The sequence below is a fragment of the Moschus berezovskii genome, chromosome 7 (assembly GCF_049115385.1).
Source record: "Moschus berezovskii isolate FMDL1 chromosome 7, NW_MosBer_1.0, whole genome shotgun sequence".
Classification (NCBI taxonomy): Eukaryota; Metazoa; Chordata; class Mammalia; order Artiodactyla; family Moschidae; genus Moschus; species Moschus berezovskii.
The window spans coordinates 76,718,291-76,745,131 of record NC_142466.1 but is presented as its reverse complement, the minus strand read 5'-3'; the positions used below and the strand labels follow the sequence as shown (position 1 = coordinate 76,745,131).

Genomic DNA, 26,841 nt, shown 5'->3' with positions numbered 1-26,841 from the left:
CCACTAGCACCACCTGGGAAGCCCATATAACCAGGGCACAGTGATCAAAATGTAAGAACTGATACTGATACAACTCTATTAACTAAGCAACAGACTTTATTGGGCTTTCACCGATTTTCTGTTTGAGGATCCACCCATCTTCTTTACAGGTGGCCGGGAGGGTAGATGTGGCTTCCTTGAGGCCACTCAGGAAGCTAGTGGCAGGGCACAGGTTGAAGTCGGGCCTCCTCCTCCCAGTGCCCTGGCCTGCTGCCCTTCTCACCCTTCCTGCTTTGTCTAGGGCCAGGGCTGCTGCTCCTTAAAAGAACTCTAGCTTCACAGACACCCTTACCCCACCTTGCTTGCCCTGCCCAATTCTGAGGTTGCCTCCGCTGTCTTTCTGCACACATGCTCCCGTGCACATGCGTGTCCACAGGCCCTGAAATGGCTGGCCCAAGCCTGGTTCCTGTGGGCGCTGGAAGCACTGCACCACAGGGCCAACCAGTTCAGCCACTTCTGTCCACTGGCCTGCATGCAGCCACCCACACAAGCCAGTGCCCTAGCCTCTGTGGGAATGGAGGGCGCAGAGCACACTTGATGGAGCCCCACCTTGGTTTCAGGTTCTAGAGGTTTCTATCTCAGCCCCTCTCCCTCCCTCAGCTTTTCCAGTTCTGGCTTGGGGCCTCTCCTGTCTCCATCTGGTGTGTGCCCTCTGACACCTGGAGACAGTCACTTTCTGTTGTCCTTCTCAGCATCTCTGAAGACGTGGTAAAGAACCTCCTGCCAACATAAGAGAGGCGGGTTCTATCCTTGGGTCAGGAAGATCCTGTGCCGGAGGACATGGCAACCCACTTCAGTATTCTTATCTGGAGAATCCCATGGACAGAGGAGACTGGCGGGCTACAGTCCATGGAGTCTCAAAAAAAGTTGGACATGACTGAAGTGGCTTAGCATGGCACAGTACAACTCCCTCTAGGACCTTCCACCCATGGGGCCTTTCACAGTTTACAACTGGTTTTCAAGTTTCTCTCATCACAGGGGTGATTAGGTCCACTCAAATGGCGAGGAACGCTTTGCCCAGTGATAATGGGGAGAGTGGAGCCGCGGTTTGCCACAGCCTTTGCTCTTCCAGGCAGTTAGGCCGTCTGGTGTTTATCTTAGGCTGCCTCTGAGGCTTTCAGAGCCCTGCCCAGACATGATCTCACTCTCTCTCAAATCATCCCTGGGAGGCAGAAGGGAGTCTGGGACGAATGCTGTCCCCATTTCACAGATGTGAAAATAAAGGTCTAAACACACGCACATACATGTGTGTGTGCCCGGCAAACATGTGGAAAAGTTGCTTTGCAGTCCTGGGAGCCTGATTTTGGCCCTGGAAATTCAGTTGTTTGGAACGTTCGAGGTCTTGGATGGGGTGGGGGCGGCAGCGTTCACAAGTGCCTCACGTGATTGCAGCTCCCCCAGGGATAACCCACAGCTTAATCCAGTGCCCTGCCTCCGAAGACCTTGCAGTCAGTTTAGTATTTGATAAGGGCCTAAGGAGGTTTATCTGGTGTGGCTGGAATTCCCTAGACTAAGGTCTAGTTCATGGTGGCCCTGTAGGCACATGTCATAAAAGTGAGCCTTTGTTCGGTAGCCACAAATGCTGAAGCCAGGACAGCCCAGCCTGGAGCGTTGCTGGGCTGCTTGGTGGTGGTCATCCATGCTGGACAGTCCACAGAGTCCCTCTCATGGTGGCTCACCTTCCTGGCAGTCCTGGGAAGGAAGAGCTGTTAGCAGCTTATTGTAGAAAAAGCAGAGACATCACTTTGCCAACAAAGGTCCATATAGTCAAATCTATGGTTTTTCCAGTAGTCATGTATGGATGTGAGACTTAGACCATAAAGAAAGCTGAATGCCAAAGAACTGATGCTTTGAAATTGTGGTGCTGGAGGACTTCTGAAAGTCCCTTGGACAGCAAGGAGATCAAACCAGTCAATCCTGAAGGAAATCAACCCTGAACATTTATTGGAAGGACTGATGCTAAAGCTGAAGCTCCAATACTTTGGCCACCTGATGTGAAGAGACAACTCACTGGAAAAGACCCTGATTCTAGGAAAGATTGAGGGCAGGAGGAGGGCACGACAGGATGAGATGGTTGGATGGCATCACCAACTCAATGGACATGAGTTTGAGCAAACTCTGGGAGATGGGGAAGGACAGGGAAGCCTGGTGTGCTGCCGTCCGTGTCTCACAAAGAGTCGGACATGACTGAGCGACTGAATGACAAGAAAGACAAGGAAACAGGCCCACAAAACAAACCCACAAACAAGCCCCTGACTCTATTAGGGCAGAGTCAGTCAGGGAGCAATGGCTGGGCATCCAGCTCCAAGTCCAATGCTTAGCTCCACCAAGCTACTGTCCCCCCTAAAGGGACATGACCAAAGCCAGGAAGAAGGAAAAGGGAGCGCTCACTGGGACTGAGGAGCTCAGACTTGTCTGGTTTCAGCTTTTGCCTTCCTGTCCTGAGAAGAGGTTAAGGAAGGAGAAAAGGTCAGGCTGGGGGAGAAGAAGGAGCTCCTGAAATCAACCCACACCCTGCTCTCAATAGACCAGAACACCACCAACATGGTGGTGGTGAGGGGGCGGTAACAACAAAGTTGAAGGAGCAGTACATATCCCCTGAAGGGGAGAGGGCCCTGACCCTGCGTAGGAAATGCGGCGGACTGGCGGCCGGGACAAGATTGATGACGGCTACATGCACTGATCTCTGCCCGAAGTTCTGCCTCCCATGGCCAGGCACACCTTGACCATCCCAGTTCTGCAATCTCCCTCCTCTGAGCGCCTGCAGCATCTCCTGCCCGAACCGATTTTTTGAACCAATCTTGTAGCACTCGCCTTATAAGTCAGCTGGCTTTCCATTATTTCTCTACGTCCACCTTTCCAACTAGATCAGAATCTCCTCCAGGGCAGGAGATCTTGTCCTCCCTGCCACGTGACAACCAGTACATTCTCAGTAGAGAAATAAGGTTATTTGGGAAGTGTCATTTAGGGCAATGCCGTGGTTTGTTTACAAGGGCTGGACACTGGGCCCACGCCGCGGGCCCGGTGACGTCATCGGGTTTGTGATGCTACCTTCGCTGGCTGCTGCGCTGCTCCGCAGCCTGCGGGCAGGTGACGTCACCGTCGGAACCCGTGCAGACAAGTGCGCGCTGGAGGAATTAGCGATGCTGGCGGCCTGAGATGCCGGGAAAGAGGAGGAACCGATGCAACGGCAGATGCGGTGTGGCGTCCGCACCGCCCGGGCGGGGCGCCTAGCCCCCTTACGGACTGGCTCCGCCCCCGCCGTGACCTTTCCGCGCCAGCCAATCCGAGCCGGCCGCGGTGACGCTCAGCCTATCAGCGCCCAGAGCACGCCGGGCGCTTCCGTGTTCGCGAGCGCACCAGACCCGAGCCCTCAGGGGGAGGGGGCGAGGCCGACGGGCCCCACCGTCACCCACGTACGTCCCACCCGTCTCGGCCGATCTGCAGTTCCCGGGCCGCCGCCTCTCGGGGGACCTTATGGCTTCGGAAGGCCTGAGAGGGGCGCTGACGGCCGTGCTGGGGGGCCGGGGGCTGCTCGTGCAGAACTATGATTCGGGGCCGGCTGGGGAGCCGCCGGCGCCGGTGCGGCTGCGGAAGAATGTCTGCTACGTGGTGCTGGCCGTGTTCCTCAACGAGCAGGTGAGCGGCCGCCCGTCGGGCCCACCGCCCAGGTCTCTGGGGCTCGCAGCCAGCCCCGGTAGGGAACACAGGACATACCGGCAACAGCCACAGCCTTCTGGTGTGTGGCTCTTCCCAGTTTTGCAAAGCACTTTCACACTTACATCTGAGCCTTGCGCAGCGCAGCGCAGCCCTGAGATCCTCCCAACGTACAAGGGAGGAAACTGAGGTTCACGAGCCTGTTTAATCCCACCAGGCCTCAGTTCCTTGAGGGGAGGCTGTCTTACTCCTCTTCCATTCTCCCCAGAAGCTAGCGCGGTGCCCGCCACGGAGTGGGCTTAAAAACCTTTCCAGTGCTTCAGAGGCCTCCCCTGGGCCCCATGGACAGTAAGTGCACAACTTTTGCTTACACCCAGGCCTCTGACCCCCTGTTTGATGCTCTGTTTGGTGTGGATCCCTGTACATGGTGCGGTAACAACAGCTAGAAGGGGTCAGAGCCATAGGTAGGAGTTGTTTGGGGTGAGGGTTTGGGGCGTGTTTCAAAGCCTAGACAGGCCACAGGGAGTTTATAAACCATGAGGGGAGGTGAGAGATATGTTGTGACTTGTGCAGACGCGAATTAGTGCAGGACGCATGGCAACCCTCCCTGAAGGCCTAATCTCCAGCCCCTGAAGCAGCTCCCAGGATTCTTAACCCCTTTCTGAAATGGAAACCTGAATGCAGAGAAAGATAAGCTGCAGAGACCGCTGCAGTCCCCAGACCCAGGGCCAGTTCCCTGGAAAAATTAATTTCAGGGTGGCCCCTGGGATGTGGGTATTGAGGAACTTTATCTGAGATTGGAGCTGGACCCAGAGCAAGTGAAGGCTACTGGCTCTGCTGCCCCCCCTGGAGCTCACATCCCAGCTGTGGTGGGCGAGGACCCTCTCTCTCCCCCTCAGGATGAGGTGCTACTGGTCCAGGAGGCCAAGAAGGAGTGCCGTGGGTCGTGGTACCTTCCTGCGGGGCGGATGGAGCCTGGGGAGACCATTGTGGAGGCGCTGCAGCGGGAGGTGAAGGAGGAGGCCGGGCTGCAGTGTGAGCCTCTGACGTTGCTGTCTGTGGAGGAGCGGGGCCCCTCCTGGATCCGCTTCGCATTCCTCACCCGCCCCACAGGTATGGCCCAGCAGGTGACAGCGTGGGCTGAGGGCAGTAGACACCGGTCCCCCGCCTGGTCCTCAGTTGAGATGAGCCCCTATTCTGGCTAGTATAACCCTGGCATCTCCAGATTCCAGACTGAACACCTGATCCTGGGCCTCCCCGCCTGGGTCACAGCTGGAGCCCTGGGTGGCCCTTTATTCTACCAGGCCCAGCACTTCATTCAACATAGACCTTTTCTCCCTCCCTGTCCCCTGGAGAAGGAAATGGCAACCCAATCCAGTATTCTTGTTTGGGAAATCCCATGGACAGAGGAGTCTGGTGGGCTACAGTCTGTGGGGTTGCAGAGTTGGACACAACTGAGCACATCCCCTGCATCTCCCCCAGGTGGAATTCTCAAGACTCCCAAGGAAGCAGATGCAGAGTCCCTACAGGCTGGCTGGTACCCACGAACCTCACTGCCCACTCCACTGCGGGCCCAGGACATTCTTCATCTGGTTGACCTCGCTGCCCAGTATCGCCAGCGAGCCAGGCACCCTCTCCTCCTTCCCCAAGAGCTTCCCTGCAGTCTGGTCTGCCAGCGGCTCGTGGCCACCTTCACCAGTGTCCAGACAGTGTGGGTGTTGGCGGGCACAGTGGGAACGCCTCACTTGCCCGTCACCGCCTGTGGCTTCACTCCCATAGAGCAGAGGGGCGGCATCAAGATGGCTGTCCTGCGGCTGCTGCAGGAGTGTCTGAGCCTGCACCACTTGGCAGTAGAGACCAAGGGGTTGCTTGGACTGCAACACCTGGGCAAAGACCTAACGGATGGCATCTGCATGAATGTGCTGGTCACCGTGGCTTTTCGGAATCCGGGACTCCAAAACGAGCCCCCAAAGGTTCAGGGTGAGAACTTCTTTTGGTGGAAGGTGGTGGAGGAAGACCTGCAAAATCAGCTTTTACAGCGGCTTCGGGACTCGTCTGTTGTCCCAATCAACAGATAGGCGGCGGCTCTCAGTGGGCCGGAGCGGGGCATTCGTGCTTTGGAGGAAGTTTTTGCTTTGGAGCGGGGCAGGGGTGTGGCAGTCAGAGATCTTCTTGCATGGGGACTTGGGCAGTTCTCCTGGTTCCCATGGGGACTGCTCTCTCTTGTCACCATGGAGCAGGTCCCTGCACAGCACCCAAAGGGACAATGCCTTCAACTGAACAAGGAGCCCAGAGCTCGGGGACCCAGTTGCCCAGAAGTTCCGGTGAGGGCAGGACTCCCTAAGGGGACGTGAGGACCTTCGGTGGCATCTCATTTTCTGTGCCCTTGCCAGATGCTAGGCACTTAAGAACATGGAACGGGTGAGGGGGAGGTCATTCCAAGGGAGTGGGTTCCTGGCTGAGTAAATAGGTGTTACTGACTTTGCATTCCCCTCTATATGTTTCTGTGGGTCGGATTTGAGCTGGAAAGGGGAGCTGCTATCAAGAGAAGCTCTTCCGCTCATCCCATGGAAACCACACAGGCCTTCCCAGACAGTAGGTGACTGGCTGGCAGGCTTCCTTTGTCCACCACAGCTTGGCTCAGGCCTGCCGGGTGGGATGTGGGCACATCCCCTCCAAGGTCTGAGCAGCGAGACACCCAGAAGCTTCAGGTGGGCGAGAAGCTGTGAGAGCTGCCCGTCTCTTTTCTCCTTGAGCTTCTCTGAGGGATCAGCATCACTCCGCCCCCAGGCTCATTCCTGCCTCTGCCCTGGTACAACTCCAGCCCAAAGCCAGACCAAAACCCTCTCTTCATTCCCCTTAGCTCAGCTGAATTGTGGTAGGAATTATTTTTTTAAAAAAGAACTTTACTGAAGTTTAAGAGAAAACCAAAGGAAATGAAGAAATATGTACTGACTGCTATACACGCATCACTGATATAGTTTTGGTTCTGAGCAGGGAAAATACTTGGCTGGGTTTCCCCTCTGAAGTAACTCTACTCTGACACCCAAGGACCAGGACAACCTCAGAGGCCCCCTGCCCTGCCTCTCTGGGCTGCCATCTTGTTTTTCTGACCTCTGGAGCTGTGCTAGGAATCCTCTTGTTCCCTCTAAAGACTATTTTCCACATGAAGGAATCAAACCCTTTTATTCTGGATCCCTTCTCTTAGTGTCTGAGGGACCCACTGGTCTGTAAGCACACTGGACAGTGACCTTTACTTCCATTATTTAGCCTATTATTAATAGTAGTTTTCAACCCTTCCCTGGTGGCTCAGAAGGTAAAGAATCCACCTGCAATGCAGGAAACCTGGATTCAATCCCTGAGTCGGGAAGATCTCTTGGAGAAAGGAATGGCAACCCACTGCAGTATTCTTGCCTGGAGAATTCCATGGACAGAGGAGCCTGGCGGGCTACAGTCCACGGGGTCGTAAACAGTCGGACACGACTGAGCACCTAACTCTTGCACTTTCAACCCCGGGTGCCCACTAGAGTCACCTGGAGAGCCTCAAAAGAACAACTGTGGGTGCACCCTCAGAGATCTGATTAACTGGTGGAGGGTGGGACTGGGGCATCGGTATTTTGAAAAGCAAACCAAGTGACTGGAAGGTGCCAGGAGGTGAAAGCCACTGATCAGCCCTCCCTCTTGCCTTCCCTGGAGGACTCTTGGTGACCCTTCTCCCCAGAGGATTTCCATGCACTCAGGGACAAAGTTCTTTTAAATATGAGGCCCAGGACTTCCTTGGTGGGCCACACCCAATGCAGGGGGCATGGGTTTCATCCCTGGTTGGGGAACTAGATCCCACACACTGCACAGTGCTTCAAAAAATAAAAATCAGGCCCACTATTCACCACTAAAGCAGTCATACTTTTTACAACACAAACCCTGCAAAGGAGACTTGTGCACAGACGCCCCAGGTGGCCCATTCCCTAGAGTATCTCTGGAGCTGCCGGCTCTCAGCTGTAGGCAGGCCGAGCAGAAATAGAGCTCCCTGCCCAAGAGAGGCTGGTTTCCCAGTTCCTGGCAGGCACTGGGGGAACATCACATTTGCACTGCCAGAGCCTGTCCCTGTTTACCACCCGCCCCCACCACACACACACACACACGCTGCCCTCCCTCTGTTCCTGTGCTGGGAGAGGAACTGAATTCATCTTCCTTAGGGAGGAAGATGTGCCTGAATGAGCAGTGGAGCCGTGGGCAGGACACGGGGAGGGCAGAGAAGAACGGGGCAGCTGTGACCACGCAACCACACCATTTATTGCCATGCTGTCTGGGGAGACGCTGTGTGAATGCCCAAGTGCATCGAGGAGAGGAGGGTCTGACTCCCGGATGCTCGAACGTTCTTTCTGAATCAAAGAGTCCAGACCCAGTTCACCCCTTCGTCCCATGCTAACACCCTTGCGTGGGCACACGCACATGCGAGGACTTGCACGGTGTCCTCAGGAACAGCAGTTAAATCCTCCCCAGCTTGGAGGAATGCAGGAGAGGTAGAGGTCACTGAGTTTCCTCTGCTTTCATGTCACCTCCTGGCAACCTGTGGCCGGCTTCTAGAAGCGGCATGGGCAGGAAAAGGAAGCGAAAGGGGCTCTGGCCTGCTCCTCCTTGCCCAGGAGTCAAGCCAGCAACTGAAGTTTGCTGTGAGGTAATGCCTGGCGCCGCCTGTGTGTTCCTGCAGGTCGAGACAGATTTGGGCCGGGTGGGGTGGCAGCCCCAGCCGCAGAGGGCACGCTGGGAGAATGGCACCGCAAAGGACTGCCTGTGCCCCAGCCCCACCCTGCCAGGCCTTGGGGTCGGGGCGGGGGCGGGAGGGGCGCAGGGGCAGGCTGTGGTCCGGTGGGCACCCTGGCCTCACCTGGACCTGGACCTTCTGGCTCTGCTGGGAACAGTATTCTGTGGAGAACCCCAGCCGAATGCTTGGGGTGAGGCCTGGCCTCCCTGGGTCTCTGAGCCCCTCTGCCCAGGTGCTGTGGACCTGCCGAGACGGGTTCAGAAGGCGCCAGCGAGAAACCAGCTGGAGCCAGAGCCTGGCATCCAGCCCCCCGGCTCCCCAGGCCCTCTCCCGCCCTGGCTGCAGTTGCATCAAGCTTCTCATTAGCAGCTGCCCCCGCCTGGGCGCGGAACATGCTTTGGGCATTTGCCACGAGGCTGTTGGGAATTTTGCAACAGTCTCTAAGAGGGCGAGCTGGAAGAGGGGCTTCGCCTGCCATCCACAGCCCCTTCCCCAAGGGTTAAACCGAGAAGGCAGGAGAAAAAACATCAAGTATCAGCAGCATCTGTGGTACCGAGACAGGGCTGTGCCCCCATCTCTCTGGCCTAGGGGCCTGACCAGCCTCAGAGCCACTGACTTACTCCCCGTTGTGCCCCTATAATTGAGTCTCGGGTCTTGGCTCTGGCCATAGAAAACCCGTGGACACAGGTGACAGGCACAGAGCAAACAAGCCTCTGGGTCTGGGGGCTCACCTGGCTGTCACCCAACTCCCCAGAGAGGGCCCCAAGGACACCATGCTGCCCAGGAAGCCACCTCCTTAAGTCCTTGGTTCCTGGTACCTCAGAGACCCACTCCTTGAAATCCAGTCTGGTGCAGCCAACAGGCCACGGTGGTCTTGAGTCAACCCAAGAGTGGAAGGCCAGATCTCCACACAGGCAGAAGCCCCTGGGATATAAAGGAGATGGAGCCAAGGCCAGCCCCCGGGCCCCCTGCTCCAGCACAGTGGCAGCACCACTGCCAGGCAGGGGGCAGCTCTTGGGCAGAGGCATGGACGGGAGTCTCCCCTCCTGACTCAGACATGCCCTTCTGGGGGTTTGGAGAGGTGCAGGTGAGGACCGTGTGGGGGGAACTTGACGAAAGCAATGGCAGCCAGCTCCTTGCAGAATTCCTCCAGGACGACCACGCCCTGGAGGAAGGTCTGGTGGTCCAGCCTGAGGGAGACAGCACAGGGGTCACAGCTGGGAAGTGTGAGGAGCGTGCCCAGCGGGACATCCCAGTGTCTGTGAGGGACTACCCAGGGACAGCCACCTCTGAGGGTCTATGAGGGACCACAGGCCTCAGCAACGGGCCCTCCTCTGCCCCTGGCCTGGTGCCTCCCCCACCCGGAAGCCCTCACCATGCCACCCCAGGGCTCTTCCTTGGGTACCCGCTTCCCTCGGGTACTTACTGCTCTCCGGGGACTTGGCCCATCAGCTGCCTGCGCACCAGGAGCAGTTTGCCTGGGAACTGGGGCACCCTCTGAATTCTCTGCATCAAGTCCCCAATCACCTGGAGTGGGAACAGGAGGGGACTGACAAGGAGACCAGGGATCCTGCCTTGGGGTCCCTGGCCTGGTCATACCATGGGAGGGTGGGTGGTACCCGTGTTCTCCCTTGGCACTGGCAAGGGTGCCACACCTGCAGCCCCCAGCCTGCCCTCGTCCCACTGCCCTCCCTTCCTGCCCCCAGCACTGGCATGCTTCCTCTGGCCCGGCCCAGGTGCCCTTACCCTGACGAGCACAGAGAACAGGCTTCGGCAGCCAGGGGCCAGGTTGGTGTAGGGATCCAGGAGGTACTCGTGGATAAGGGGGTGGGGGAAGAGGGCGAGCCGGGACAGGACTGAGGTCACCTGCAGGTTCAGGCTGTATGGCTGCGGGGAGCGCAGTGGACAAGCAAGGGTTGGCAGGGGTGCTGAGCGTTTCTACCCCCTGCCCCCCTCCACCCCAGCATTGTGCCTGCCCAGTGTGAACGTGTGCGGGGGTTGGAGACGCACGTGATGTGTGTGTCATGGGTTCCCTGGGGCTGAGGGCCAGGACGTGTTAGGGCGTGTGAAGCAAGAGGCGAGACGGGGCTTCCCGGCTGGAGAAAGGTGGGGATTGAGGGGGGTCGTGGTGCCAGAAAAGGGAAGATGACTGGACCCCCAGGGCTGGGCCCTGCTCTCCCGAAGGACTCCAGAGACCTCACCCCATGGCCAGGGCCCAGCCCTGCTGTCTACCTGTTCTAAAATCCGGGACATGCGGTCAAACAGCATTTGGAGGAAGGGACCCTCAAAGAAAGGCCGTTCGGGCTCATGGGGGTCCAGGGGTGGGGGAGCCAGTGGCCAGCCCCAGGGTGTCACTCGGGAGCTGCACTCCTGGAACTAAAAGAGGCGGGAGAATTAAGGACACGGGCCGAGCAGGAAGTGGTGACCCGCTCCAGTGCTCTTGCCCGGAGAGTCCCACGAACAGTGGAGTCTGGCGGGCTCCAGTCCATGGGGTCACAAAAAGGCAGACACGACTGAGGGACTAACACACGCCAGCGGTCGGGGGTGCCAGCAGACTGGGAGAGCCACACAGGCAGACGGGGCTTGGGCGCTTGGCCAGAGCTGGGAGCACTGGGCTGGAGATCACAGGGGCAGAGTGCATTAACCCCACACTCTGAATGGCAAGGACCGAGCACTGGCAGAGGCCTCGACACTCACCAGCCCATAAGCATCGTGAACGTACGTGTCGTATCCAGTCTCCTCCAGGAAGGCCGACGTCTTGGCTTCCTCAGGAACGAGGCAAAGGAAACTGAGAGACAGGATCCTAGATGTGGGGAGGAGGGCCCAGCCTGGGCTGCCCTGCTCCATTTCTAGCCCCCGGGAGCACTCCGTCCCAGTCTGTGCCCCATCAGGGCTCTGGCCGAAGACAGAACAAAGCTCAGGTGGCTTGACTTCCTGATGGGCCCCTACCTGTTGACAATCTCGGTCACCGCTGTCTTGCCATCGGGGTTGGTGGTAGGGGCCGGGGGAGGCTTCGCGGAGGGCTGAAAGCCAGAGTCGAGGAAGCTGTCAGTGAAATAGGGATCTTCCTCTAGATCTCTGTGCCGGGCAGAAAAGCGCAGCACCAGTGAACACAGGAACCAGCAGGGGGCCAGGGGAGAGGGTTCCAAGTGGCCCAAGGCCTCCTCCAAGGTACCAGGTTTCACTTACAGGGTGTCCTCATAGCTCTCAGGCTCAGGTGAGCCACGGGCCACGTAGGGACGGCCCTCCAGGTGGCACAGGATCAGGCTCCGGACAATCTGCTCATGGGGCTTCTGCAGTAGCTCCTCAAACAGCCGCAGGGTGGCGATGCTGATCTGGGGCAAGAAGGAATCAGCGCGACACCCATTCCCCATGCAGGCCTCCAGGGGTGCCTGGAAACTGCTCACCCAGGTGAGAAGAGGTCCCCTAGGATGGGGGTTTGCCTCCTCTGGCTGGGGGCTCAGGTGGCAGGTTTCAAGGGGAGCAAGTGGGTGCTGGCCCGAGAACCAGAAGGCTGGCTGGTCTCAGTTCCATTAACTAATTTGAGGTGTGGTATTCAGCAAGCCAGTTGGCTCCTCTGCACCTTAAGTTTCCATGTCTGAAAAATGGAATACCGGCCTCACCTGCCTCACAGAGTGGCCATCAGCCTTCAACAAGCCAAGTGAATATAAAAAAAAGCACTTTGTAAAAACAAAGTGTCATCGAAAGTACGTAATCACAGAAAATTACTGCAGGACAAAAGAGTTTGGCCACCAGTCACTGGGTCACTGTCTTTTTCTTTGTTTGGATGGGAAAGGGAGCTGGGTTTCGATGCCTCAAAGGTAGAACCACCTTGATAGCTAATGAAAATGGGAAGAAGTTTCTGGAAATCCCGTGGGCAAGGTGGAGTGCAGGTGAATAGAGAGGAGGGCCGCCCGCCTCACCTCATCAGAGAGGTGGTCACAGTGCCTGATGAGGTGGGCGCACAGGGTGCGGGGGCTGTCCTCAGGGGCTGCAGGCTGCTGGTCCATGCCCAGGAGGAAGGCCACAGCCTCTCGCAGCAGCGCCGGGGAGCAGAGCTGGCGCAGCATGACTGTAAGCAGGGCAGTGGAGGTCAGGACGCTCTGTTCGGACCTATGGGGAGAGTGCACTAAGCCACGCCAGGCAGGGGACAGCAGAGGAGAAGCAGGGAGGGACAGGGTGTAGAGGCGCAGAACCCCTTCCTGGTTCTCTTGCATCTTCTGCTGGTATTTCTCTGTTCATTTCCTGTTCCACCTGAGGTGCTAGAGTCCGAGGGTGGGAGGCCCTGGTTAGCCCACATGGCTCTGGGCCACAAGTGTGTGAAGGGGAACATCGACCAATGGAGCCCACTGACTCCCATGACTCTGGCCAAGGAGGTCCCTGGCCTCAAGCACAGGAAGGGGCTTGGTGGGGTGGGTGTTTCGCCCGGAGCATACCCACCCTGGAGGGAACTAGATAGAACTTACACGTGTAGGAGCTGGGGCTGCAGAATTTCCACAAATAACTTCTCAGCCACAGCCTTTGCCAAGGCATCCGAAACCACCTGGGTGCCAAAGAGCACGTCTTAAAATGCGTTTTACCAACCACCGACAATTTTCCACTGAGAAATAGCTGTGTCCTTGCACAGAGCCTAACATAACAAGTAGAGGGGGTCTGCTGATCCTGGGACCCGCCCAGCTCCCAAGAGACCCCTTGGGTCCTCCAGGTAGAGACAGAACAGAGCAGCGTGAAGCTAGGAGCGGGGAAGGAGCACCCACTCTGCTCACCGTGTGTGCCTCTGTGATGAGGTGGTCACAGTAGTCAAACCAACCCAAAAAGGCAGCCAAGGCCTCCTTGCCGGGGAAGGAAGCCTCATCAGACGGGGCGCTGGGTAACCTGCACAAGAGCAAGGGAGGTGTGTGAGGCCTGCTTTAGGTATAGCCGGGAAGTGGGCTCTTTCACCCTTTGCCTTGGAACCTCCATTGTTGGAGGGCCATTCTACTGGGGGCTCTGTGGGCAGGCAGGTGGCTCAGACCAGCAGGTAAAGAATCGGCCTGCAGTGCAGAAGATCTGGGTTCAATCCCCGGGTGGGAAAGACCTCCTAGAGAAGGAAATGGCAACCCATTCCAATATTCTTGCCTGGAGAATCCCATGGACAGAGGAGCCTGGCAGGCTATAGTCCATGGGGTTGCAAAGAGTTGGACACAACTGAAGTGACTTAATACTTTTACTTTCCCTGCAGGCAGAAACCAGAGTGATGCTTTCCTGGAGGGTGAGAAGGCCCCTGGCATGGGCTATAACCTCAGGAGGAGGGTGGCCAGCAGGGGTCCCCATCCCCCTTGGAAAACAAGAGAGGCTACCAGGAAGATGCCAAGCAGGGCTTCCAGCCGCTGAAAACGTAGACTTGCCTTCCCTGGCTAAGCGCCTACCTCCAGCTGATGCCCTCTAAAGCAGCAATGTCTGCAGGGTCCAGGGAGCTGGGCAGGGACTGGTACAGCTGGCAGAGGTGCTCGACGACGGCAGGACAACAAGGGCTGCTCTGCACCAGGTAAGTGGCGGCCGCCTGGGACGCCACGCTTACCAGGAGCAGCAGGTTCTCCCGGGCCTTCAGGGCCACCCGACCTTTCTAGGGGATAAGGGTAGGATTTCAGAGACCTGTGGCTGATCCTCACAAGTGCCCTCCCAGCAACTCACCCACTCCGTCCTCGCCCCCTGCGTCTTAGAGGCTGCCAGCACCTTGCTCTTGCACAAGCCAATCAGGGTGGTAATGAGGCTGCTCTCCCCAATCGTTCCATCTGGCTCTTCGGTCTCAGCAGGCAGCTGGGTGCTTGAGGCCCAGGCCCCGCAGGTACCACTGTCGGGAGCCTTGCTGTGTGGGCGGTCCTTGTCCCTGACACTGGCTGCCTCTCTCAGAGGGGCGGTGGCTTCTCTGGATGCCTTCTTCCTACCAATAGTCTTTTTACCCTGCAAGGGAGGATGGGTAAGGCCAGGCCGTGGTGCAGACCATTCTCCATGACAGCCCCTTGGGAGTCCAAAGGGGGCCTCAGTGTAGAGCTGGAGGGGAACCTGCCAAGTGCCTCCCCAGTACCTGCTCCATCCTTCTGCCCCCTCAGCAGGGCCATGGGGGGCTTGCCCCGGGCCCTCTCCCTTCTGCTCCTCAGAGGCACTCACTTCTAGGATGTAGGTGAGCAGGGCTGGGTCCTGCTGGATCTTGGAGCAGAGGACAGTGGTGAACTGCACCTCTTCCTTTTCTGTGAGGGATCCAGGAACTGTCCCACCAAGTCGGAGAAGTTTCTAGAAGGGGAGCAGGACAGAGACAAGAGGGGGATGGGGTGGTGGGGAAAAGATGGAAGAATGGGGCAGCAGGGAACAGAATCTGTGCACGACCATGGGTTCAAACTTAAGTCCTGCGGGACGGTGCACAGGGCCTGATGGAGAAGCTGGGGGAAGTGGGGGGGCTCTTTTAGAGTCTCAGAAAGTGGAGCGTTTTGTCAAGGAAGTTTTGGTGCTTTGGGCCTGGCCTTGGAGCGACCCTACCCCCACCCCCACCAGCTTTGCTTGAAAGCACAGGCCTCACCTCCGTACACTAACTTCTGGGCCCCTCACCTGTACGGGTCTGTGGACGTTGAGGTAATGCAGGAGCGGGTGTTGCACTTGGGCCAGAACCTTGCTGAAGAACTGGAGCACCTGCTGCCGCATGCCGGGTGGGTACTGCAGGGCGGGGACAGAGCGCCTGTCAATCAGTCGGCGAGGCAACGCCCCCGCCTGGACCGCTCCGCCCCTCACTGCGCGGGAGGGCTGGTGCCTTCTCCACCAGCGCCGCCTCCTCTCACTCTAGGAAACTGGCCTCCTGCTGCTGCCCAGCCCCTTTCTCGCTTAATTTTTGTCCCTAACCTTATCGTTATTGAACATACTATCCATGGGCTCCTTTGATGCGCCCGACTAGAATTTCCGCCTGTTTCAATCACTGTCAGGTCCCCAGCGCCTAGGCCACGGCCGGTACATGGTTGGTCCTCAGTACATCACTGATGAACGAATGCGGACTGAACGAAAGGGAGCATGTCCTCAACCCAACGACAGCGAGAATACGCCACCAGAGCAAAGCAGCGAGGGCCTGAAGCCTGGGGAAGGCGGTGGCTGTTCTGACCATGCCAAGTGATCCCATCCCCACCGAGCTCACACCGCACCCCACCCTGCCCCAATCCCTCCCAACCCCTCGCCCCCTGCCTCAGGGTGGGCACCAGGAGGAGCACAGGTGGAAAGACCTGGATCCCCGGGGCCCCGGCTCAGGCGGAAGGTTCCAAAGGCCCCCGAGGCCCGGCCCACCTCGGCCTTGCCCAGGGTGCACAGGGTCTCCAGGATCTTGTGCTGCAACAGGTACTCCAGGCACGGCCCTGTCTCACCAGCTGCTGCCTGCTGCTTCTCCTCGTACACCAGGATATCCAGCATCTGCTTCAGCCGCCAGGGAATATCTGTTTTCTTGGCGGGGGTGTTTTCATCTAACAGAGATCCAGGAAACAAGGTGAATGGGGTGAAGTCCAGGGACACAGTGGCTTAAAGGGTCAACCCACAGGTTCTAGGGGAGGTGGGGGGGTAGACAGAGAATCAACCTGGAGAAGGCCAGGTTAACAGTTTTCTTCAAAGACCAGAGCAAAGGGAAGTTTATAGTTGATGCCTCTCTAGCTAACCCTAAAAAGGGCTTCCCAGGTGGCCCCAGTGGTAAAGAACCTGCCTGCCAATGTAGGAGACTAAGGGACATGGGTTGGATCCCTGGGTGGGGAAGACCCCCTGGAGGAGGGCATAGCAACCCACTCCAGTATTCTTGCCTGAAAAATCCCATGGACAGAGGAGCTTGCCTGGCTATAGTCCATGGGGTTGCAAAAGAGGCAGACATGACTGCACTGACTTAGCACGTGCTAGCTAAAAAGACAAAAGACCTTTTAGATGAAGACCAGGATATAGTTATCTGACAGGGCATGTGTGCAGGTCCCAGCACTTCATTAGAGAAAAGCAAGCAGCACTTTTTTCTCTGAACCCTGGGGAAGGACAGTTGGTGGGTTGCCGGCCAGCTCTGGGCCTAAGTGAGAAGCTATGGGCTCAGGGGTCTCTGTTATAATTTAGAAGCTGTCTTCAGCTTCCTAACAGATAACCTCCAGGGGCCTATTTGTGTCTCTTTTATACTCACGGAAGGCAGTACTCTATTTTCTTTTAAAAAAAAAAAAAAGCTGAAAAAAAATCCATTTATGACCACGGGTTCAGACTCAAACTCACTGCCTGATGCCCAGGTCCTGCTGGTTAGTGGAGTTCTCTTAGTCTCAGAGGGTGGAGGATTTTTATAAAAAAAGTTCTGATACTTTGGGACTGGCCTTGCAGCACCCCCTAGCTTTTTTTGAAAGCATAGGTTCTTGAGCAAGGCAGCTCACCTCACCCAGCCCGGAACCTCTGGTCCAGGGACCATCTGGTAATTAATGGGTTGGGCCAAGTGAAGCCCCAGGTGGACGGTTCTAGAACTTTTCCTAGTTTTCTGCTTGTGACTCCATGATAAGAGATCTTCAGTCTAAAAGGTGCAAAATTTAAGATGTAAAATGAGTCTTGGGGATGTAATGTACAGCATGGAGACTAGAGTTAATACTATTGTATATTTGAAAGTTGCTAACAGAGAAGATCTTAAAATTTCTCATCACAGGAAAAAAAAATTGTAGCTATGGGTGGTGACAGATGTTAACTAGACCTATTGTGATGATCATTTCACAGCATATCCATGTATCGAATCAGTATGTTGTACACCTGAAACTAACATAATGTTATACGTCAATTATATCTCAATTAAAAAAAAGAGATATCAGTCTAAAGCATTCTTTTTTTAAAATATTGCTTGTTATTTTAGATTATATAAAATATTATATATTTTACATTTATATTAATCCCATAAAATGACCTATTTTTTGCTGCTGTGCAGCATAAGGATCTTATCTACCTAACCAGGGATTGAACACGTGCCCCCTGCTATGGAAGCAAGGACTTTTAACCACTGCACCACCTAAAGCAATCATTCTTAATTGGGAGCAATTTTGCCCCTGCTCCCCAGGATATCTGGCAATGTTTGGAGAGACATTTATGTCCCCACAATGGGGAGGGGGTGCTACTGGCATCTAGTGGGTAGAGGTCAGAGTTGCTGCTAAACATACGGTGTACCCCCCCCCAACCCCCTACAACAGAGAACGATCCAGTCCAGGTATCACCAGTGCCAAGACTGAGGACCTTGGTCTAACAGAACACTCAGAAGGTCCCTCAGAGTGTCCTGCTGCTGCTGCTGCTAAGTCACTTCAGTCGTATCCGACTCTGTGTGACCCCATAGACGGAAGCCCACCAGGCTCCCCCGACCCTGGGATTCTCCAGGCAAGAACACTGGAGTGGGTTGCCATTTCCTTCTCCAATGTGTGAAAGTGGAAAGTGAAAAGTGAAAGTGAAGTCGCTCAGTTGTGTCCGACCCTTAGCGACCCCATGGACTGCAGCCTACCAGGCTCCTCCATCCATGGGATTTTCTAGGCAATAGTACTGGAGTGGCTTGCCATTCCACTTTTAATTTTTTGGGCTGGCTCAGGCTGGAAGTAAAGCCTTTAGGAAAGTTGTGGGCAGATGGCAGGTGCAATAGTAGATGAGATGGTTAGACAGCATCACTGACTCAATGGACATGAATTTGAGCAAATTCTAGAGGAGCCTGGCGGGCTACAGTCTATGGGGTCACAAAGAGTCAGACAGGACTGAGCCAGACAGGACAGGACTGAGCAACTGAAAGACAAACAAAACTGGAGGCAGTTCCCAGTCTGAACTCTAGGAGGTGGAAGGCTAGGAATGCAGGGAAGGTTACCTAGTAACCAGTGCATCTCCACCAAGCCCAGCATACTGATTACCAAGCAGCCAATGAGACTCTGCCCCCTCAGTGAGAGATCCTGATGGGCCCAGACGAACCAGAGCTAGAGTGTCAGCTGGGAGAGAAGGACCAGGCACGCTACATGCCTTGGTTTTTTCTCCCCCTATGCCAGGTCTCTACAAGGGAAATGCCCTCTAAGTTGGCTCCATGAAAAGAGGAATTTATTCCACTTCTTTTCTTTAGTCAATAAGCCCTGGGCACAGGTACCTGGGGACTGAAGGCCTGGACACTCTGCCCAGCTAAGGGCAAGTGGAGTTCAACTTCTGGGATGCGGAGTCAGGCCAGTGAGACCCAGCCTCCTTTTTCCTACTTCTACTTACAAAGGTCCCTTCCTGGAAGGTCAGGGTGGGGCAGCCTCCACTCTGAAGTGGGCAGTGGATGTCACCTTCCCCAGGACACCTGCACCTCTGAGCTGTGGGGTGAACTCCACCCACCTCTCACTCCCCAAACCCTCCAGGGATCCCTGCACGGAAGGAGACCAGGCCCTACCTGTGCTTTCGATGTAGTAGTTCGTGATGCCCTTCCAGTGTTCCACGAAGGCCTCCAGCAGGTCAATGCTGGGCTCCCGCTGTGGAGAGAGCAGACACAACCTAAGTGGTGGCCACTAGGACATTCCACCATCTGCTAAGTGTTGGATGGCTGCTGGGCCCTGGAGGAGGCACTTGGGATCCTGGGTTCTCAAACTGAATCAGTTAACACATTTTCTCCAGGGCATCTGCACATTGTCTTCATATCTGCCAATAATCTCCTGTGTCCTCTCCCCAGACACACCCTCCCTCATTGAGATGTTGTGGTCCTGAAACATGTCATGATGTCCCCTGTCCCAGAGTGGCTAAAACTGTTGGTGGGGAAAACAGACATAGAAACAGATCATTTCCGCACAACGTGGTTATGCTACAATAGAGGTATTAGAGGAAAACAGGAAAGCACCCCCAAAACAACAAAATTTACATGGAAAATGTGGCAGAGACAAAGCATTCAGGTCCGTTTCACTCTGAGACAGTCTGAAAATTTGGGTTGAAGGCCACCACAGCTCAGTTCAGCCAGGTGGGTAATGTTAGAATATGAAGCAAGTGGGATTTCCCTGGGGGTCCAGTGGTTAAGACTCTGCTTCCTGTGCAGGGGGTGCCAGTTGGATCCCTGATCAGGAACTAGGATCCCACATGTCATGTGGCCTGCACCCACCCAAAGTGCCTAACTTATGGTGGTGGTTTAGTTACTAAGTCATGTCTGACTCTGGTGACCCCATGGACCATAGCCCGACAGGCTCCTCTGTCCATGGTATTTCCCAGGCCAGCATACTGGAGTGGGTTTCCATTTCCTTCTCCAGGGGATCTTCCCGATCCAGGATTGAAGCTGGGTCTCCCGCGTTGGCAGGCAGGTTCTTCACCTCTGTGCCACCTGGGAGGCCCGCCTTGCTTATAACATGTTGCATCTTTTGTTCACAGTGCAGAGTGTGCACCCCGATCTTCTCTCAGTTCTGCTCCTGACCACACCTCCGGCTCCTTCGATCACTCCAGGGAACTCTGACCTTCCATGAGCCGCCCTCGATCCTCCCTCTTCTCCTAAAGCAACCTCTCCATTCCCATGCCCCAGCTGGAACTAACCTTGATCTGGTAACAACCACTACCTCTGAAAACTTCTCCAAAACGGGCATTTCTTCTCTTTTCTTGCAGAGTAAATGTTCTCAGGGGAAAAACGCACATTCCAGTAGTCCCTACCCACATCCCTACCTTATGGTCTTTCCTCCAGCTGCTTCTCCCTAGGAGACTCTGTATATCCCCCTACACCCGTTTAGGTTCTAGCGGTCCCCAGTGAGGTCCAGCTCAAAGCCACCACCTCCACAAAGCTGTCTCCAGGGTCCCTGGACTTCATGCTTTACTGCACCACAGGATGGGGTGTCTCCTCCTTCCATAACTCCCTCAGCAGGTATCTGTTGATGCCTACCATGTACGAAACACCACACCTGATGCTATGAGCCACACAAGGATGTCTAAGAGCCAGTCCTCCAGAAATGTGCCGTGGAGGAGAAGAGAATATAAAATGCACTGAATGACTCAACTACAGTGCGAGATAGTGGCTGGTACAGCGGCTAAGACTCCATGCTCCTAATGCATGGGGCCTGGGTTTGATCCCTGGTCCAGAAATAGATGCCCCATGTCACAAATAAAAGATGCCACATGCAACAATGAAAATCAAAGATCCTGTGTGTGGCAACTAAGACCCAGGGCGGTCAAAGAAACGAAGAGAAGTAGTAGTAGTGTGAGAACACAGGAGAGGTGGACAGTGACCATTGGGCGAAGAAGGGTCAGTTCCAACAAGTGAAATGAAGAGACTATGCTGAGGTCATGCGGGAACTAAAACTCGAAGAGCTGGGTCTGATTTCAACAATAAGAGACACAGGAGAGACATTTCCTGCAGAAGGATCTTTGCAAAGTGTGTCCAGCACAAGGATGGATGGATGAGTGTGTGGGGCACTGAACTTCTTGGCAAAACCAAGAAGTCCCCTTTTTTTTTTTCTTTGTAGGCAGTTGGGTGCAGGTCAGTGACATCTTCTGAGATCCTGAGGAAGAGTCATCTGGTGGGTGTGTAGGAGACAAATGCAGAACGAAGGTTTAGCAGGCCATTATGACAAGAGGAGGAAGAAATGACACTGAATCAGAGATACTGCCCCTTGCCCTGGCGGCCTGGGCAGTCTTCTTTCAGAGTTAGCTGTGGGGGCCACGACGCTTATGGAAGTGGCACCTCCCACAGTCATTCCAAACACACGGACCATATGGAGTGACTGTATCTTATCACGGTCTACATGACACTACTATTGTTGCGTGAGCAATCATCTCTGTAGGAGACTGTGAGCTCTGTGTTTCTGAGAGTCCCTAAAGGGCTCTGCACAGAGTGACTACTCATTGATACTTACTACAATATCTCAGCAAACTCCTTAAACCTGGACTTCCCTGGTGGTCTAGTGGTTGAGAATTTGCCTGCCAATGCAGGGGACACGGCTGCTATCCCTGGTCCAAGAAGATCCCATACCGTGGAGCAACTAAACCCATAGAGTCACAACTACTGAGCCCATGCACTTAGAGCCCGAGAGCTGCAACTATTGAGCCAAGTGCTGCAGGTACTAAAGCACGGGCACCTAGGGCCAGTGCTCCACAAGAGAAGCCATGGCAATGAGAAGCCCGAGCACTGCAACAAAGAATAGGCCCACTTGCCGATGCTAGAGAAAGCCCGCAAGCAGCGACGAAGACACAGTGCGGCCCAAAATAAAAATAAATAAATAACAAGTAAATACATCTTAAAAAAAAAAACTCCTTAAGCCCTTCCCACAGTTCCTGGTTCTGGGAAAACCCTCTGACTCTTAACCACACTATGATCATCTCACAAGCCTGTGTTGGGGTTTCCTCTAAACTTAAAATACACTTATAGTCTCCTAAAGCCTTAAGCTGGATTTAAACCAAAACAGAACAACCCAGGGGGAAAAAAAAAAAAAAGGAAAAACAGAACAAAAGTTAGCCAAAACAGACCATTAGAGCTTAAAAAACCCATTAGATAATCTTTACCTGAATATATTGTTAGCTACTGTAACTGCAGAAAAAAGAAACTGCACCAAATGATTTAAATATTTTTTTACAAATAACTGTAAAGATTGCTATTTTGTCAGAAGAGGGCAGGAAAGAGCACTCTTTCTCCTTAACACTTGCTGGGTGAAGTTGAGTCAAGCAACTTGCTGGGGGTTTTAATCTGGTGACCCAGCCCTGGGAAGCTCTGTGCTCAAGCTTGGAATTGAGGAGGGATAGAGAACCATCTCCCCTGGTGGTCACATGGGACCAGTCAAATTTCCAGGGCATCGACTATATGTTGTATACTGAGGGGCCTAAGGACACCTGCCTAAAAATATCTCCCATGACCACCAACTCGCCTCCAGCCAGACACTGAATTTCTACAGAGAAAGCATTAAAAATTCACTCCTCAGGGCTAGGGTCCTGTCTGTCCTGTCCACCCACCTTGTGTCTGGAGCTTTCCTACACAGGTGTGAAGGAGTATCAGATTATGTTCTAAGAGGACAGCTATTTTGACTGGGGACAGAGAGGAGGGGAGGAGAGATCATTCTGGAACCCCCTCCGGAGGCAGGACCGCCCGAGGTGCCTGCAAGGGCAGGGCTGGGGCAGGTGAAAGAGTTGAGAAAGCAGGAACTTTTCCCTTTCTTTACAAGTTTGCTTAAGGCTGAGACTGTTCTCATTCATAAGCCCTGATCTGGGCTGTGTGTTGGGGAGGTAGGGCTTCCCTGGTGGCTCATCAGTAAAGAAATCCCCTGCCAATGCAGGAGATGTGGGTTCGATCCCTGGTCCGGGAAGATCCCTCGGAGAAGGAAACAGCAACCCGCTCCAATATTCTTGCCTGGAAAATGCCATAGACAGAGGAGCCTGGCTGGCTACAGTCCATGGTGTCACAAAGAGTAGGAAATGACTGGACTGAGAGCTTGAGCACTCAGGCATGCACTGAGGGATAGAACCCAAGGCTGTTTCTCCTGAGAACATTTAATACACTCAGCTGATCAATTAGGAGAGTTTAGACTATGAGACAAAAGAATTGTTAACTTCACAGGCAGATTCTTGGCAGGGTTACTTTAACTGGAAGACATCCTGCCTACCCTATCTAAACCGGCACTTTTATCTTACTGAGTGAACTGTGGGTGCCTCTGACCAGGCTTCAAACCCAACAGAAAATGGCAGAAACTCAAATTCCTTGGCCCCCTGGCCACCCCAGATGCCACCAGAGCTGGCCTCTCCGGACTCAAGGTCAACGGGGCTTGGGGTGGCCTGGGATTGAGATAACATTCTGGAAACGGCACTTGTACCCAGGATAAGACTGTTTCCTGGGCTAGGCGCCCCCCACGCACACACTTGGACTATATCTGTACCCTTCCTGGGTACTTGGGCAGTTGGGGCCTGCACTTCCCAAGTCGAGGGTGAGAGGGCCGACCGCGCGAGTGAGGTCTTGGAGGCGACCGAGGGCAAGGAACCAGAGGAAGGGGCAGCTATTTTTTAAGGTCAGGTGACCAGGGAGGGAGGAGCGCGGGGGAGGAGTAAGGCCCACTGGCTGGGGGAGGGGACTTGGGGGGAATTTTGGGAAGAAATTATTGGGTGACAGGGGAGCACTCGGCACGGAGGAGTTTGGGAATTGGGAGACTCCAGGAGCAGGGAAAATAAACAGGAAGCAATTTGGGGAGAAGGGTTAGGGGCTGGAGCGACCTGGAGAAAAGCTGGGAAGAGGGACGATCTAGAAAGAAGCCACTGGAAACGGGAAGAGGGGTCCGGGACGGGGCGCGGCGGGGGAGCCAAGAGGCCCGGCACGGGGCTTCGCGCGGCCTGGGTGGGGGTCCCTTCCCCGAGGCGGCCTGCGCCCTCCGCCCGCCCGCGCGCCCGCCGGCTCCTCTCCCGGCCCCGCGCCCGCCCTTCCGGCCCCGCTCCGGCCTCACCGCCCCCACGGCCTCCTGCAGCAGCGCCCCGAGCCGGCTCAGCATGACGGCGGCCCGCTTCCCGCTTCCCGGTTCCGGGCGGCGGCGCAGCTCCCGGGCGCAGGCGGCGACCCGGAGGCGCAGCGAGGGAGGCGGGGCCCCGGCCGCCCCGCCCCGCAGCCCCCGCCCGGCCCGGCGCGGGGCCGGAGAGGAGGCCGGCAGCGGACGTGGCCCGGCTGGGCCGCGAGGCGGGGCCCAGAGGCTGGGGTGCCCGCTGCCCGCCGCGGCAGCGGAGAGACAAGGTCAAGTCCGCCGGGGCCCCGGGGAAGCCAGGATGCAGCGAGCGAAGGACCCTTAGAGAAGGGCGGGTGGGACCAACCACGTTTCTCCCATGAGGGATGAGAAGGTCCGTGGGTCTGGAAGTCTCTAGACGTCCCTCATGGGATCCTATTATGCCTAAACGTACCCTGCCCCACCATCTTAACGATGTCAGGGATCAGCAGACATACATTTTGAACGGCTGACTGCCTTGTGATGAAGAATCTCTTTCCATTCCTGGGGGGCTGGGGGGGGTGCTGGGGGGGGAGATGGGGAATGGGCTTTGAACTGGCAGAGTTGGCTGCTAGAAAGCACCCTGCCAAAGGGCCCAACTTTGGACATTCCGGGAAGCCCTGCTTGGTTGAGGGTTCTGCCTATGTAATGCTTGGCCTTGATTTTCCCAGTGTGCTCTCCCCTTTCCCAAGTTAGACACTGTTTCTTCCCCTGTTGAGTCCAGAAGGGCAGAACCAGGCCAGTGTGACTTCTTCCCCCATCCTGGTCCAGCACAGTAGCCACTGGCCACTTGTGTCTATGGAGCTGAAAAATGTTACTCCTAACTGACACATACTGAAGAGATGTCAGACAAAGGAAAGAATGTAAAATAGTCACTAATGGGGCTTCCCTGGTGGCGCGGGGTAAAGAATCTGCCTGCCAATGCAGGAGACGTGGGTTTGATGCCTGGTATGGGAAGATCCCACATGCCACAGAGCAGCTAAGCCCATGTGCCACAACTACTGAGCCTGTACTCTAGAGCCGAGGAGCCACAACTGCTGTGCCCACCTGCTGCAACTACTGAAGGCTGCATGCCCTGGAGCCCGTGCTCTGCAACACCGAAGCCACTGCAATGAGAAGCCCTCACACTGCAACTACAGAGTTGCCCCTGCTTGCTGCAACTGGAGAAATGCCCTCTCAGCATCGAAGATTTCAGTTCAGTTCAATTCAGTTCAGTTGCTCAGTCATGTCCGACTCTTCGTGACCCCATGAATCACAGCACGCCAGGCCTCGAGCAGCCATAAATAAATAAATACTTTTTTTAATTAAAAAATAAATTGTCACAGGATATTTTGGGCTTCCCGGGTGACACTAGTGGTAAAAAACCTGCTTGCCAATTAGGAGACATACGAGGCACAGGTTCTATCCCTGGGTGGGGAAGACCCCCTGGTGGAGGGCATGGCAACCCACTCCAGTATTCTTGTCTGGAGAATCCCATGGACAGAGGAGCCTGGAGGGCTACAGTTAGTTCATAGGATTGCAAAAATTCGGACACAACTGAAGTGACTTGGCATACACACACACACAATGATGTTTTAGGTTGATTGCAAGTTCAAATGCAATCAGTTAGGTAAACTGAGTTAACCAAAGTATATTATAAAAATTAATTTCATTGTTGCTTGTTACTTTAAGTGGCTACAGTACTGGTCCATAGTTCCTGTCAAGGAAGTCACACTGGCCCCATTTTGCCCTTGTAGACACACCAAGGAAAGATACAGATGGTGGGTCTCCTGTGTGGGGGTCATACTGGAAAAGTACACCCCATAGTCACACAGGTGGAACCTTCAACAGGAGCAGACTTTCCCATAATGTCCAAAGCTGGGCCCTTAAGAAGGAGGCTTTCTAGCAGCCAGCTATGCCAGATCAAAGCCCATTCCCTACCTCACCCCTCCACCTCCCCAGAATGGAAAGATATTCTTCACGACTACAGGGCTGATGTCTGTTCAGAATGTATTCCTGCTGACCCCTGACACCATTTGATGAGAGGGTAAGGCACCAGGGGTTCTGTGAAGGAAGGGGGTAGCCCCTGTCACAGATCTGAGGACCTGGAGCTGTGGGGTTCTGGGGCTTCACTGTTCCAGCCCTGCCCTGGGGTCCCCATTCACCAGTGGAACTGAGGCCCCAGAGGCAGCACCTGCCCAGAGGTGGCTGTGTACCGTGGAGTGGAGCCTGAAGTCCAGGCTAAGTCACGGGGAGGCCGGGATTCCCCTGAGACCAGGCTGCGCTAGTATTTGGATCTCAGTTCTCCAGCAGCTGCTTGGGGAAAATAGATGTTTCAAACAGTTCATCTACAATTGGTCAATGGTGAGAAGCCTATGGGAAATGAGAGGAGGCTTTTTAAGCTAAAAAGTATAAAATATAAGAACAAAGACAAGAAACAAGCCTGTATTGTGTATTAAGAAGCAATCTAGGGCTTCCCTGGTGGCTCACTGGTAAAGAATCCGCCTCCCAATGCAGGAGAGGATGAGATGGTTGGATGGCATCACCACTTCAATGGACATGAACTTGGGCAAACTCTGGGAGATGGTGAGGGACAGGGAAGCCTGGCGTGTTGCAGTCCTTGGGGTCACGAAGAGTCGGACACAACTTGGTGACTGAACAACAACAACAATGCATGAAACATTTTTGGAATGTCCTTCCCATTTAGGTCACCACAGAGCACTGAGGAGAGTTCTATGCTAAATACAGTAGGTTCTCATTAGTTATCTGTTTCATACACAGTATTGTATAGATGTCAGTCACACCTCCCAAATCATCCACCCTCGTTTTCCCCCCTTGGTATCCATTCATTTGTTCTCTGTGTCTCTATTTCTGCTTTGCAAATAAGATTATCTTTAGCATTTTCGGAGCAGGGTTCGATCCCTGGTCCAGGAAGACACCACATATGTCAGAGTAACTAAGGCCAGGCACCGTAAC

At 55.0% G+C, this 26,841-nt stretch overlaps 2 protein-coding genes across 7 annotated transcripts; one reads left to right on the top strand and one right to left on the bottom strand.

Moving 5' to 3' along the window:
* Positions 1 to 3,365: 3,365 nt before the first annotated feature.
* Positions 3,366 to 7,880, top strand: NUDT18 (nudix hydrolase 18). The gene is made up of 3 exons (XM_055427169.2): positions 3,366 to 3,678; positions 4,596 to 4,809; positions 5,179 to 7,880. Exons 1-3 carry the CDS (start codon positions 3,517 to 3,519, stop codon positions 5,772 to 5,774), a joined length of 972 nt encoding a protein of 323 aa, XP_055283144.1. The 5' UTR covers positions 3,366 to 3,516; the 3' UTR covers positions 5,775 to 7,880.
* Positions 7,881 to 7,965: 85 nt separating this feature from the next.
* FHIP2B (FHF complex subunit HOOK interacting protein 2B) lies at positions 7,966 to 24,012 on the bottom strand. 6 transcript variants are annotated; one of them, XR_016037862.1, is made up of 19 exons: positions 23,857 to 24,012; positions 18,864 to 18,942; positions 15,767 to 15,939; positions 15,047 to 15,151; positions 14,612 to 14,734; positions 14,177 to 14,404; positions 13,870 to 14,066; positions 13,228 to 13,336; positions 12,928 to 13,004; positions 12,385 to 12,574; positions 11,651 to 11,796; positions 11,411 to 11,539; positions 11,159 to 11,249; positions 10,694 to 10,837; positions 10,208 to 10,348; positions 9,888 to 9,988; positions 9,280 to 9,651; positions 8,585 to 8,704; positions 7,966 to 8,401 (listed from the first exon to the last, which is right to left on the bottom strand). XR_016037862.1 is itself a non-coding variant. In XM_055427167.2 (17 exons), the coding sequence occupies exons 1-17, from the start codon at positions 23,899 to 23,901 to the stop codon at positions 9,513 to 9,515; spliced, it is 2,217 nt and encodes a 738-aa protein (XP_055283142.1). In that variant the 5' UTR covers positions 23,902 to 24,012; the 3' UTR covers positions 7,966 to 9,512. The 6 variants fall into 6 exon arrangements, 3 of the variants coding, with proteins under 3 accessions (XP_055283142.1, XP_088694137.1, XP_088694138.1); XR_008686112.2 differs by having other exon boundaries at positions 8,585 to 9,651; XR_016037861.1 differs by having other exon boundaries at positions 7,966 to 8,704.
* Between the last annotated feature and the right edge of the window lie 2,829 nt (positions 24,013 to 26,841).

Coding starts and splice junctions, on each gene's coding strand:
- NUDT18 (XM_055427169.2), top strand. CDS start 3,517: ATGGCTTCGGAAGGCCTGAGAGGGGCGCTGACGGCCGTGCTGGGGGGC. Junction 3,679..4,595: donor CCGTGTTCCTCAACGAGCAG/GTGAGCGGCCGC, acceptor TCTCCCCCTCAG/GATGAGGTGCTACTGGTCCA. Junction 4,810..5,178: donor ATTCCTCACCCGCCCCACAG/GTATGGCCCAGC, acceptor CATCTCCCCCAG/GTGGAATTCTCAAGACTCCC.
- FHIP2B (XM_055427167.2), bottom strand. CDS start 23,901: ATGCTGAGCCGGCTCGGGGCGCTGCTGCAGGAGGCCGTGGGGGCG. Junction 13,337..13,869: donor TTAGAGGGCATCAGCTGGAG/GTAGGCGCTTAG, acceptor GCTCTTGTGCAG/GTTACCCAGCGCCCCGTCTG. Junction 9,652..9,887: donor GGCCAAGTCCCCGGAGAGCA/GTAAGTACCCGA, acceptor TGTCTCCCTCAG/GCTGGACCACCAGACCTTCC.